This window comes from Salvia hispanica, chromosome 2 (assembly GCF_029641045.1).
Source record: "Salvia hispanica isolate PSC_SH4W2 chromosome 2, Shi_PSC_v1, whole genome shotgun sequence".
NCBI classification, from domain to species: Eukaryota; Viridiplantae; Streptophyta; class Magnoliopsida; order Lamiales; family Lamiaceae; genus Salvia; species Salvia hispanica.
The window spans coordinates 34,674,375-34,687,489 of record NC_142693.1 but is presented as its reverse complement, the minus strand read 5'-3'; the positions used below and the strand labels follow the sequence as shown (position 1 = coordinate 34,687,489).

At 35.6% G+C, this 13,115-nt stretch overlaps 1 protein-coding gene and 1 long non-coding RNA gene across 2 annotated transcripts; both read right to left on the bottom strand.

Moving 5' to 3' along the window:
- Nucleotides 1-605: 605 nt before the first annotated feature.
- Nucleotides 606-3,580, bottom strand: LOC148932261 (flavonoid 3'-monooxygenase-like). The gene is made up of 3 exons (XM_089065495.1): nucleotides 3,001-3,580; nucleotides 1,625-2,059; nucleotides 606-1,383 (listed from the first exon to the last, which is right to left on the bottom strand). Exons 1-3 carry the CDS (start codon nucleotides 3,454-3,456, stop codon nucleotides 742-744), a joined length of 1,533 nt encoding a protein of 510 aa, XP_088921621.1. The 5' UTR covers nucleotides 3,457-3,580; the 3' UTR covers nucleotides 606-741.
- A 3,765-nt stretch (nucleotides 3,581-7,345) lies between these two features.
- Nucleotides 7,346-10,094, bottom strand: LOC125211723 (uncharacterized). The gene is made up of 3 exons (XR_016135678.1): nucleotides 9,181-10,094; nucleotides 7,988-8,555; nucleotides 7,346-7,893 (listed from the first exon to the last, which is right to left on the bottom strand). It is a non-coding gene; the product is annotated as an uncharacterized LOC125211723 (long non-coding RNA).
- Nucleotides 10,095-13,115: the final 3,021 nt, after the last annotated feature.

Here is a 13,115-nt window from a genome sequence, read left to right as displayed (position 1 = left end):
TTGAATTTGTTTGCAAGATTGTTGTTGATAGCCATGCTTTTGAATACTGATTTTTAAGGTACATGTCTCGATGCCTTGTTATTTATTGACTTGTAAAGTTGCAAAATAAAATTGGGCTGATAATATATGAAAGTTTAATATAATTAGGAACAATAACTTCATTTAAGACGATGGCACATAATTACACGGATGTAAGATAATTTTAACTCAGATTCATTCATTCCAATATATCTGTTTTCAGGGATGGAGTCAGAAATTCAGAGTATAGAGAAAAAATATACATGAAGAAATGTTAAAAATTGATAAATGGGCAATTAATGGAAGATTGTTAAAAACTATAGTGAGTTATACATGTATATGTGTAGTGAAATATGAGCAGGGGGCATTTGCCCTTCTAGCTTAATGCTATATCTGTCCCTGTGTGTTTCATGAGACTCACTCAACACATAAGCATTAAGTCATGTGGGTAACTTGAACCTCAAACTTGTTCGTGGAGAAGAAATATCTTACTGACGGGCTCGTATTAATTTCATTCTCATAATTATGCATTTCAAAACTTACAATGCAATTGGTATTATAGTTAATCTACTACTATAGTATCAATCTTATACAACAAATTTTATATTTTATTAAATAATTTATAAATTATCATTGCAATGCAAGAATTCAAATCACAAATTATTACCAGCGTATCACACGGCCATAATACGGAACATAGGTAAACTTAAATAAAAGCACAAATTAGGCTTTGTAGACATGGTGGGCCAATCTGGGCTTGGGATGCACTATCAAGGGCTCGGCCCGTTGCAAAGTCAGCCCATAAGCTTCCTCCATATTCAGTTTATGGGGCAAAAGCCCATTAGCCAAGTCAAAATCAAACGCATGGATCATAGTTGCAGTAAGTAGTTGGACCATCCTTATTCCCAAGCTCATACCCGCGCAAATTCTACGGCCCGCCCCAAAGGGTATCAGCTCGAAATCATTGCCCTTAACATCGACATTGGGCTTTTCCCCACCCGGCAGGAACCGGTCGGGCCGAAACTCAAGTGGATCGGCCCATTGCTCCGGATCGCGAGAGATGGCCCAAACATTGACCAAAAGTGTAGACCCCTTGGGGATGTGGTATCCATTTATCACGCAACTATTCTCCGCGATTCTCGGAAGAGAGAGAGGGGTGGATGGGTGGAGCCGAAAGTTCTCCTTGATCACGGCTTGGAGATAGACGAGTTGAGGTAGGTCTGACTCGGTCACAAACCGGTTCTTACCCACAACTGAGTCGAGCTCGTGCTGAGCTCGGCCCAGAATATCAGGATGACGTATGAGTTCGGCAATAGCCCACTCAACCGTGCTCGATGTTGTGTCTGTCCCAGCAGTAAAGAAATTCTACAAGAAAATTACTATAATCAATATTAATGCAATAAACTCAAAATTAATGGGGTAAGAAAATGGAATGGTATGATTAATAAAGTTGAATATTAAAATGCCACTAGAGCACGTGTAAAAAAACATTAGTAGTAAAGAATACTATTAAAAGGAAAAAAAAAATCAAACTAGTATCTTGGATCAATTAAAAAATATACGATTCAACTATAGTGATACAGAGAGAACAACATTAGTGACATACCAAAAGTAATGCTTTAATCTCCGTGTCGGTGAGACTGTCCTCGCCATCCTTGAGCGATATCAACGTGCTCAACAAGTCCACGTGTCCTTTTTTCTGGTCATTGATCTTGTGGTCATTGACGATCGCGGTAAGGAAGTTGTCGAAGCGCGTGTGCAGCTTCTTCAACTTCGCCACGACGCCTTGAAGATCGAATCTCTCCAGCGCCGGGATGAAGTCGCCGATGTTGAAGACACCGCCGAGCACCATGAGCTCCACCACCATGGCCTTGAACTCCTCCGCCTTCTCGTCTCCACCGCCGACGTGGTGACCGACCACCCGCTTCCCCATCATCACGCGCGATATCGCGTTCGTGGCGCACACGTTCAGCATCTGTCCCAGGCGCACCGGCGTTTGCCCTGCACCCGCTAGGGCGCGGCAGAGAATCCCCACTTCCTCCTGAATAATTGAAGATAGCAATAATAGAGCACATTATCGTCGGTAGAGCTTATTTTATTTCTTTATTATTCAAAATAATTGTGAAGTAGTCCCTCTATATATTTAAATCTAATTACTACTTTAGTTAATCATGTTTAAATCTAATTAATACTCCATTACTTTCAAACTAAGATTACTAAATATTACTACTTCCCGCTCGACTTGGATGTGAGAGACATAATACGAGTAGTTTATATGGAGTATACCACAATCTCATTTTATTTAATAATCGAAATTAAATGATACAGTTGGATGAGACGATTGGTGTAAATGTGTAATCAATTATCAAACCTTTGTAGCTACCCAAAATATACTATTATCATCATTCTATTTAGAGAGGACAAGAGTTCATACCAAAAGCGTGAATCTTATTCAAAAAAGAAAAAAAGAAAAAAAATGAGAAAATTTTAGATTCTCAGTTTTAGATTTATTTCAATTGGATTTTAGAGCTACTGTGTAAATACATATACAGTATTTAGTTAAGACACCAACTCCAATCTAATAATATAGAGAATAAATTATCAAATAAGTAAATTATAAAAAATGATTACATTATAGTTAGTCTCTCGAGCAATGAAACGTGCACTCCGATTTAAATACGTCACCCACCACTAAAAAAATTGCCATTTCACCTAACTTTTTAAATCATATACCAAGAATTTGACCATTCATCGTGATTTATTCAGCAATTTACCCCACTAAAAATAAATGACCATTTTTATCTAACTTTTTTTAAAGCCTACACCAATTTCCTAATGGATTAATCTATGAAAACAATTAGTATATCATCACCTAACAAATTGTTAGTACTCATATTTTCCACCTCTATTAATTCACAACACTAAATGCTGCCTAATTTTTTTTAAAAAAAGTCAATATAATTGATTCTCTCTAACATTCACCTGTCTAACATGGCGGAAGTCGTCGAGGGCCTTGGCGGAGAAGAGGTGGAGCGCCGAGATCTTCCTAAACAGCCTCCACCGCGGCCCATACGGCGCGAACACCATGTCCTGGTAATTGTAAGCAACGTGCTTGGCGCCGGCGTTGGGCGGGCGGCTCGCGAAGTTGGCGTCGTGCGCCTTGAGGAACTGCTGCGCCACGGCGGCGGAGGCCGCCACCACCACGTGGGCGAACCCCATCTTCAGGTGCAGGAGGGGGCCGTGGACCCGCGCCAGCTCCGCCATCAACTGGTGCGGCTTCGGCCCCAGCTGCGGGAGGTTACCCACGACCGGCCACGGCCTCGGCCCGGGCGGCAGCGGCCGAGAATTCGCCCCCCGCCGCCGTGAGAGGATGGTGTGGATGAGAAATCCTAGCGCCGCAGTGCATAGTATAAGGGATAGGGAGCTCATGAATTGCATGTCCACGTGTGCTTTTGTTTTGTGGAGAGAGAATCAATTGGCTAAGTGTGTTTATATTAGTGTGTTTGTATTCATTAGGGGAGAGTGAGTTTAACATAAAATTGGAAGTAGTTGGCTCACATGAAATCTATTAGATATTTCGTTTCCAAATTTGTGAGATGACATATATAGACTGGTCTCCTAGATTTTTAGCCCGAACATGAAAGTTAGGCTAAATTTAAGTGCTCTAAGTTCCATATGTATGTATACATTTGAATCCTAGTATTGTTAGATTCCGATCTCGAAGTAGCATTGAATTGTGCAATTTATAACGATTACAAAATTTTGATAATCAGAAAAATTCCAGTCTTTAGTTTTTATCTCGTTCATTGTATCTTACTCCTAGAAAAGTTATTTCATTTATATTTACTAAATAAAATAAAATTTATATACTACTATCATGCATCATAAAGAATACGATCTGTATGTTCTATTTTTGAATTCATCATCTCCAATAACTAACTTTTATTTAATAAGAAGATAATACGGTCTAAAAGTTAATTCTACTAGTTTGGTGCAATAAACTTTTGTTAACAAGTAGTTCAAAATTTAATTAAAACATACGAATAAAAAACACACAGAGAACCATAACGGTGGTATGCATGTCCTCTTTACATTTCAATGTTAATTCTCTAATAATTAGAAAGATCGGTGTGTATTTGAAACAAAATCTGAATGGTAGTATCATTAATTATTGGGGTATACATGGTATTTTTAGATGATAATAAAAGAATTAGGTGTGAGCTATCAATCAACTGCAATAAGCATAGGAATAGGATTCACATTTTAGTACTCCAATTTCATATATATATATAGTAGAATCGATTTAGTACTAAACTAGATAAGATGTTTCTCCACTTGCAATTTAATAATGAATTAATGTCTCCAATTTCAAACTCTAGTAGTGTAGGTAGGATAAACGGGTCATATGTCATAGCGTGGCAAGTTTGTTACCAGTTACGGTATTTTGGTAAGATCACTTGTTTTTATGTACAGTATTTGGGAAAATTAATCTTTTCTTTTAAATTTAGTTACAACATATGTTGACATGCCCATTAACATACATTATCACGTGTCAATAATATAATTAATTGATGGATCTTAAATTCTTAATCAAGTACTTCCTTTAATTAATTATCAAAAAGACCAGCTTAATTAAGAGTTAAGTAAGATCCAACTGTATCGTAATCCTGTGAGATAAACTTCACTTGCCGATTACCGTAATTATAACTTTATTACTCCCTCCGTCTCATTGAAGATGACTCACTTTCCTTTTAGGTTTGTCTCAACTAAGATGGTCCATTACTTAAAATGGAAACACATTTATTTTTATTTTATTCCCTCTCTCTTACTTTACTCTCTCCTCTCAACACACAAAATAAATTTACATAAAATCTCGTGCAACCCAAGAAATGAGTCATCTTCCTTGAAATGAAGGGAGTATTTTATTAGATAATTACAGAAGAATGTTCCTCCAATTACCTACAATTTTCGTTTTCAAGAAGTGTCAATCAATTTGGCAGAAAATGGTATGAGTTGTTTCTAGATTGGTCCGAACATCTATCTACCTAAGTAGGAGTAGTACCTACTTACACATCTCCAATAATTTATATTAGACTCAAACTCATTTTAATATAATTATCACGTCAAATATAATTGTTTATTAACCATTTATACTAAATTCAAAATTAAAAGTATTCTCTATATTATGTCTTTTTAACTCACAAAATTTTAAAAAAATTTAAGTTTGAGTTTAGTGTAAATCTAAAAATAGATATTTTTATTATAAAAAGATCAAAAATGAGATTGGTTTTGGAGTACTATTGGAACTAATATTTATCTCATTTTAGATTTTAGTGTACCATTGAAGATGGTCTTACTTCGCAAAAGTAGCAAGCTTATTGTGGGACTAAATCCAAGAACTATATTTTCTATCACAATTTTGAATTCTTGGTGTAGAATCTATAGATTTGATCCATGGGGTAGTAAACTTTCGAATTAAAACATATTTTTTTAATTTTATATTTTGGATAAATAATATTACTACTTCATTTCTTTATTCAGAGTTTAAACTTTTGTATAAAAAAAGACTAAATCTAAGCGTAATACTCCCTCTATCCCACTAGAAATGAAACGTTTTCCTTTTTGAGTTGTCCCATGAAAAATGAAACGTTTCTTAAAATAAAAATAACTTTATCTCTATTTTTCTCTCTCTCTTTCTTACTTTACTCTCTCTTCTTTAACTCACAGAATAACACTACACAAAATCTTGTGCCGAAAAGCAAACGTTTCATATTTATTGGGACGGAGGGAGTATTTATCATTCATTATAAATAGATATGGAATCTAGAGAGTCGTAAAAGGAAAAATATTCTTTTCACATTATAAACTTACAACAATAAAGAATGCAAAAGCTCAAAGTCAATCCAAACCTTCTAATTATGGACTGCTTACACAATCAAATTTTGTTGCCTTTGCTTAACGATTAAAAACTCTCATAGAATTGACACTTAGGCCTTGCTGAGATGGAATGGAATGAAGAACATAACGAAATGTCAATTTCTTTGCATTTCTTGTGAATTTTCATCTATTTCCTCACTCATTCAATTATACTCCCTTCGTCTATAAAAAGTATATTTACCATATTTGATCGTCCACAAAAAATAGATCACAATCATTTATGGAAAGATTCTCTCTTACTTTTTCCCCTTCTCTCTTACTTTTTTCTCTTTCTCTCTTAGAGCATTAGCAATGGAAGGACCCTCCCATAGGGCCTTCCCATTTCCAATTCATTTCCACATCATCATTTATTTTGTTTTAATTTTATAGCACTTGCATCTTTATTATGTTGTCAAATTAAATAATTTTAAATGCAAAAAAATATTAATACGCAAATCGTCGTTGTATTGCAAGATTGGAAAATAGAATACAACGAGATTAAAATAGAATACGCAAATCGTCGTTGTATTGAAAGTGATGGAAAGTGGCCAAAGTGTTGGAAAGTGGAGGAATGGTGTGAAAGTGATGGGAAATGGAGATATATATAGAAAAAAAAATCGAAAAAAAAAATAGGTGAGAGGACCGATCGGATCCTCAACGGCTAGGGCCGATACATCGGCCATATGGGGGAGAGAGGGAGGGGGCGCTCGGTGGCCCATTTTCCACTATGGGGGGCCGATGGAGGCCGATGGGGAAGGCCCTCCCATCGGCCCTCCATTGCTAATGCTTTTACCCACTTCCACTAATACTATTTCTCTCTTACTTTTTCTCTTACTTTTTTCCCCTTCTCTCTTACTTTACCAATTCTACATTAAAACCCGTGCTATACACAAAGTGATCTATTATTTGTGGACGGAGGGAGTAATAATTAAACAAATTAATAGAATGGAAAATGGAATCACTATTTCATCATACCAAGCATTGACCTTAATGGTTTGTATGATGATATGAACAAGATATGCTCGGATAGGATAACGATCTAAATAAACGTCACATAACAAGAGAATAAAGAGAGCAACCAGCTCCTACATTCTTCCATAAAACCTGCGCTAGTTGGCAGGCAACAGAAATCAAATTTGTCATCTAGCAGATGTTTCAAGAAAGTCGACATGCATCTCCCCTCCAAATATCTCCTCAATCTTGTATACCAACTATAACCCCGTGAAATGAGAGGAATCAATCACAGAACAGTTGTTGCTTCCATCTATGGCGAACTCACTGACATTTTTATTCTTGATAATACAGATATCACCAAATTTATTGAAAAAAACTAGTAAATTAAAACATCATGGATAGAGGATGTGTTAACAATGTAATCACAAACTTAAATAACAAGAATATAATTGTAACTATTCATTTTAGCATCATGGAGATTGGAGACAACTAATAACATATGTAGAGATCATGATAAGAGAACTAATGTTCCAGAAACTGGAAATCAAGCAATTAGAAGAGTACGAGACGGTTGTAATTTTGATTTAACCTGCATTTGTCTATGTTCGCCTCTGCGAGCCAGGTCGTTATGTAAATCTGTATAGCATAGACACATAACTAGATAAGAATAAGGTGCCGCACGTTTGGATCAGCGTGGATATATCCAAGACCTATACACGCTTACATGTACACTTCGATATTCACATTGCCGTATTGAAGTGAACCCAATACCAACTGTAAGTGTAAACCATAGCTATATTGCTGCTGTTTTGTTCGCATGCTTGAAGTAGATGAGTTGCAATTTCTAAGTGATGGAGGATTTGGTTGATGAGTTTCTGCAGAGTCAAAGTTCAATGTAGCCAAATCATCAAATTCTCCCTCATGGAGTTCATCAGACCATTGCAATCCCGTGGCTTCTGCAACTTTTTCATCGTGGATGGACATGAATTCTACTACAAGCAACCGCTGCAGCAGGGAGTTTCAGATGATAATGAAGAAAGAGGTAAGTAAGACCAAAGAAATTCAATCTTACGAAGTGATATACCAGAATTCAGTTTACCTTCAAATTCAACTCAGATATTAACATTCGGCAAACTCCAATGCTAACTCTTCTGTGACCATTTCAGATAATTTGGTTTACGACATTAATAAGAAATATAATCAGACCAAGAGCATAAATAAGAGTTCAACGTTTCGAGATGATTTTTTTTTTCAGTGTGGAACTAGAATGCAAGAAAGAGCTAAACAAAAGAATGCAGTAAGACAGATTCAGGATATAGACAGAACAATAGTTGGAAAGGAAACTATGGCTGGATAGAATATTTTTGTATGCCCCAAATAACTCAATCTATTTAAATAAAAAAAAGTTGCAGCATGATTTTATTAATCAACAACAGACAAGAACAATGATTTCTTGACGAAATTTCTAGCAGAAATAGTTGACAAGAGTGCAAATACCAAAAGAAGCAACTGAACAAAATGTAAAAACAGGGATTCCACCGCAGTCGCCGCTGTCACTGCCATCTTCAGAAGAGAAAGAAAACTGAGCCAATGGACTATTGCTTGCCCCTCTAAAATAACACCTCATAGCTTTACATGTCCTAATCATATTTAGTCAAAATTCCAACCTGGAGATCAGTTTTCAGATATTAATTTTATTCTATGCATTCTACAAGAATAAGGTAAGTTATCATACATTCCAGAAACATATGAACTAGCAACTTTTTGCAATATTATGGATGAGTGACTCCTTTTGGTACCATCTGCCTCAAAACTCACAAGACTCTAAATAGATAATACAGTGATACAAGGGCTTCCTATACAGGTCATATGTGTTTTTCCAGGAAAAAGGATGTGTACCATGTTTTCAATAGTTTTCCCCTGTCAGGCTCCTAAAGCAAAAAAAAAAAAAGCATCTCATAAATTACACATAGACATTGTGGAGAAAGGCGCAGAGGAAATATATCATTTGGTTGTATACTAAAATCACTCCCTTGTGAACACTGTTAAATTACTGCAAGAGGAGGCAAAATTTACTGTTTAAGGTGTATTAACCAAGTAAAGCACTTTTCTGATATTCAAATTGGCATGTTAAATACAACTATTTCTTTATTATAAAGAACCTTAAAGCCAGGGAAATTCAATTCATATGAATGCATTAAAATGGCATGGTGTCAAAAATCTCAAAATGACTCTTAAGTCGAAATTGAATCTTGGATTAAGCACAGCAGACCAAAGAAATGGGAATACAACCTGCTTCCGGAACAACTTATAAGAAGCTTTCTTTCAAATATTAGGCATGTCACTCAACACACCAAACTCCCCGTCGTCCATATACCTGCGAATACTTGAAAAATCAATCTCTTCGACTAAAGAGGAAATCATGCATACCGCAAATGGTCGAAAGGACTTCTATCATTAACAACTTAGATGGTGAATAAAATTTCTAGAAATGGAATTCAGGCCCCAAGGATGAGTATCAATTAATCAAGTCGTATGATATTACCAGAACAAATGAATTGTAATGATGAGTAAGCATAGACATTAGACAATCATTGAATAAATATGCACACAACTCATACAAATGCAATCTTCAACGTCCATTGCAAAAATATAAACACCAAAAATGAGTATATAAATATTAGTACTATAATAAACACAGAGCGCCAATCATGGCGGAGAGAATTAAGCTTCGCGCCGCCAATGAGGTTTTGATTGGGAGGAGTCTGAGCCTCCATTCATGTACTGATTGCAGCGAAATGCCATCACTTTATATTCACCCTCAAATTCCTAATTAATTCAAATTATATTCTGAAAAAACCCTAATTACTTATAAACCCCAAATCCCCACCTTTTATGCTTTTCCACTCTCTCTCCCTGCAACTTTACTCCTCGCTCGAACCACATAACGCATCTGAATCACAAGGTAAATATTTCTGATCATAATTATTCATGTTTATGCATATATCTGACGTATTGATTAGTGGGCCGTGGACCCGCGCCAGCTCCGCCATCAACTGGTGCGGCTTCGGCCCCAGCTGCGGGAGGTTACCCACGACCGGCCACGGCCTCGGCCCGGGCGGCAGCGGCCGAGAATTCGCCCCCCGCCGCCGTGAGAGGATGGTGTGGATGAGAAACCCTAGAGCCGCAGTGCATAGTATTAGGGATAGGGAGCTCATGAGTTGCATGTACACATCTGCTTTTGTTTTGTGTTTATATAAGCGTGTTTTGTACTCCCTCTTTCCTTCAATAATTGTTACTCTTATTATAGGCACGAGTTTTAAAAAAGATAAATAAAAGTTGGTTGGAAAAGTTAGTGGAATGTGATACCCATTTTTTTTATATTGGTTTTATAATAAAATGTGAGTGAAGTGAGTTAGCGGAATGCGAGACCTATTTGCTATTTTGGTAAAAATGAAGTATGACAATTATTGTGGGACGGACTAAAATGAAAAAAAGTGACAATTATTTGGGATGGAGGAAGTATTTGGTACGTTTGGAAGCGTGAGTTAGACATAAAATTGGTAGTAGTTAGCTCACATGAAATTTATTGGATACTTCATTTCCTAATTTGGGAGATGACATAGGCTTGATCTCCTAGAATTTTAGCCCGAATGGCTTAGTCGGCCAGACGCGAAGGGCTCATTTGGTGAACTTTAACCCTCCATTGGGTGGGCTTTTTAGGCCCAGCTGCGCCCAGTCTTGAGCATGAAAGTTAGGCTGAATTTAAGAGCACTAAGATGTATAGGTATGTATATATATGAATCCTAATATTACCCTTGCAGTACTATTCTTAGATTCCATTCTAATCTCGAGCTAGCATTGAATTGTGCAAACTCTAAAAAAGTTGATAATCTGAAAATTTTCAGTCTTTGGTTTTGTATCTTATCTTATTCGAGTTGTTATCATGCATCAAAAATAATAACTCTAATTTTGAATTTATCATCTCCAATAACTAGCTTTCATCTAATAAAATGACAATACGCGCGGTCTAAAAAATAATTATATTCTCTAGTTTGGCGCAAATAAACTTTGTTAACAAGTTCAAAATTTAATTAAAACATACAAATAAAAAGAACACAATAACCAAGAATCATATCGGGTGGAATCTATCTTAAAATGGTGTGTATTTGAAACAAAATCTGAATGGTAGTATCATTAATTATTGGGGTATTGGTAATTATTGAGCTACGTACCAAATCAACTGCAAGGATTCACATTTTAGTAACTGTCTATTTCATAGAATCGATTTACTAGATACCCTCTACTTGCAATTTAATTAATAATGAATGTCTCAAATTTCAAACTCTACTAGAGGTAGGTAGGATAAACGGATCATATGTCGTGGCTTGGCAATTTTAATTTAGTAGGATTACTTGTTTTATGTTTTTGGGAAATTAAATCTTTTCTTTCAAATATCACTGTCTGATATATATTGACATGGCCATTGACATACATTGTCACGTGTCAATAAATAGAATAGAATACTTATAACTGAGGGATCTTAGTCAAGTAACTACTTTCTTTAAGACCAGCTTAAGAGTTAGTAATAAGATCCAACTTTATGTTAATGCTGTGAGATAAACTTCACTTGCCAATTACCGTAACTATAAGTGTTCCTCCAATTAAAAAAGAATGTTCCTCCAATTACCTACAATTTTCTTTTTAAGAAGTGTCAATCAATTTGGCAAAAAATGGAACAAGTTCTTTCTAGATTGGTCGGAACATCTAACCACTAATCTACCTAAGTAGGGAGTACTATCTAGAGATTTGGTCCATGGGTTAGTACATTTTCGAATTAAACAGATTATTTTATGTTTTGGATAAATAACCCTCCATTAAAAAATAGTCTCAATTCTAAAAATGAAAAAGATATTGAAAAATAGTTTCATTTTGTCATTTTGGAATATCCATAAAAATTAGTCTGAATTCTAAAAATGAAAATTTTCTTTCATATTTTTATTTTACTTTATCAATTTCTCATTAAAATGTGCTCCGTCCAGAAATAAGACTAGTATTCCCTCCGTCCCACTAGAAATGAAACGTTTTCATTTTTGGGTTGTCCCACTAAAAATGAAACGTTTCTTAAAATAGAAAAAGCATCATCTCTACTTTTTCCCTCTCTTACTTTATTCTCTCCATACTCAACTCACAAACCAACACTACATAAAATCTCGTGCCGAAAAACAAACGTTTCATATTTATTGGGACGGAGGGAGTATTTTTTATGATGGAAGGAGTAGTAGCACTTCATTTCTTTATTATTCTGAGTTTAAAGTTTAAACTTTTTATAAATATATATATATATATATATATATATATATATATATATATATATATATATAGAGGGTTGTGTTAAAATGACAACACCATTTAATATAACACCATACCACCATTAGGAGCCCTAGGATCTGAAAATCGGACGATTGCAAAGCTGCCATGTGGCGGCTCATTTTATTTTTCTTTAATCAAATTAAAGGCTGAAGGGCATAATAGGAATTCTCTCTTCTAATTCTTCTTCACACAATTCACGCTAATTTCCTTATCATTCTCAACCCAAACTCACGCTAGATGCTGCAAATCACCCTACCAATCTCGATTTTGATTATGGATTCTGCAATATCTAGATCCAAATTACACGGCGACATATTCAATCCAGTTTGAATTCATCTCAATTCGAGCTATCAATCAAACAATCGATTCAATTTGATTCTTCCATAATTGCAAGCGATTTCTCTGCAATCACACCACCTGTGCAATCGCTTTTTGTGCTCTCTGCAATTCACTCCACAAATTCGTTCGAATATGGGTGAATCGATTATCAACTTTGATTTGGATGATTTTCCAGAATGTGAGCTTTGTCAGATTATCAATTCTCCATCAATATTTTCTGTGTTGTTGCGATATGGATTATTTAGATTCAATGATGGATTGTTTGCCGATTTTGTCAGATTGAAGAGTAGGTTGTGATTTTGATTTTGATTGACGAGAAGTTTTTGATTGAGTATTGTTCTGTTTTTTATTCCGTTTAGTAGTTTGTACGAATTGCTGTTTTAAGTATTACATCTTGCTGTTTATGTAATTATATATTGCAGTCAGTACTATCTGAACTAATTCGGCTTATGTTTTGTCATATGGTTGCGTAGTGTTCTATTTCATAAGGCTTAATGCAGAATATTGACCTATGA

Coding starts and splice junctions, on each gene's coding strand:
- LOC148932261 (XM_089065495.1), bottom strand. CDS start 3,456: ATGCAATTCATGAGCTCCCTATCCCTTATACTATGCACTGCGGCGCTA. Junction 2,060..3,000: donor ACTTCCGCCATGTTAGACAG/GTGAATGTTAGA, acceptor TCAATTATTCAG/GAGGAAGTGGGGATTCTCTG. Junction 1,384..1,624: donor AGATTAAAGCATTACTTTTG/GTATGTCACTAA, acceptor ATTTTCTTGTAG/AATTTCTTTACTGCTGGGAC.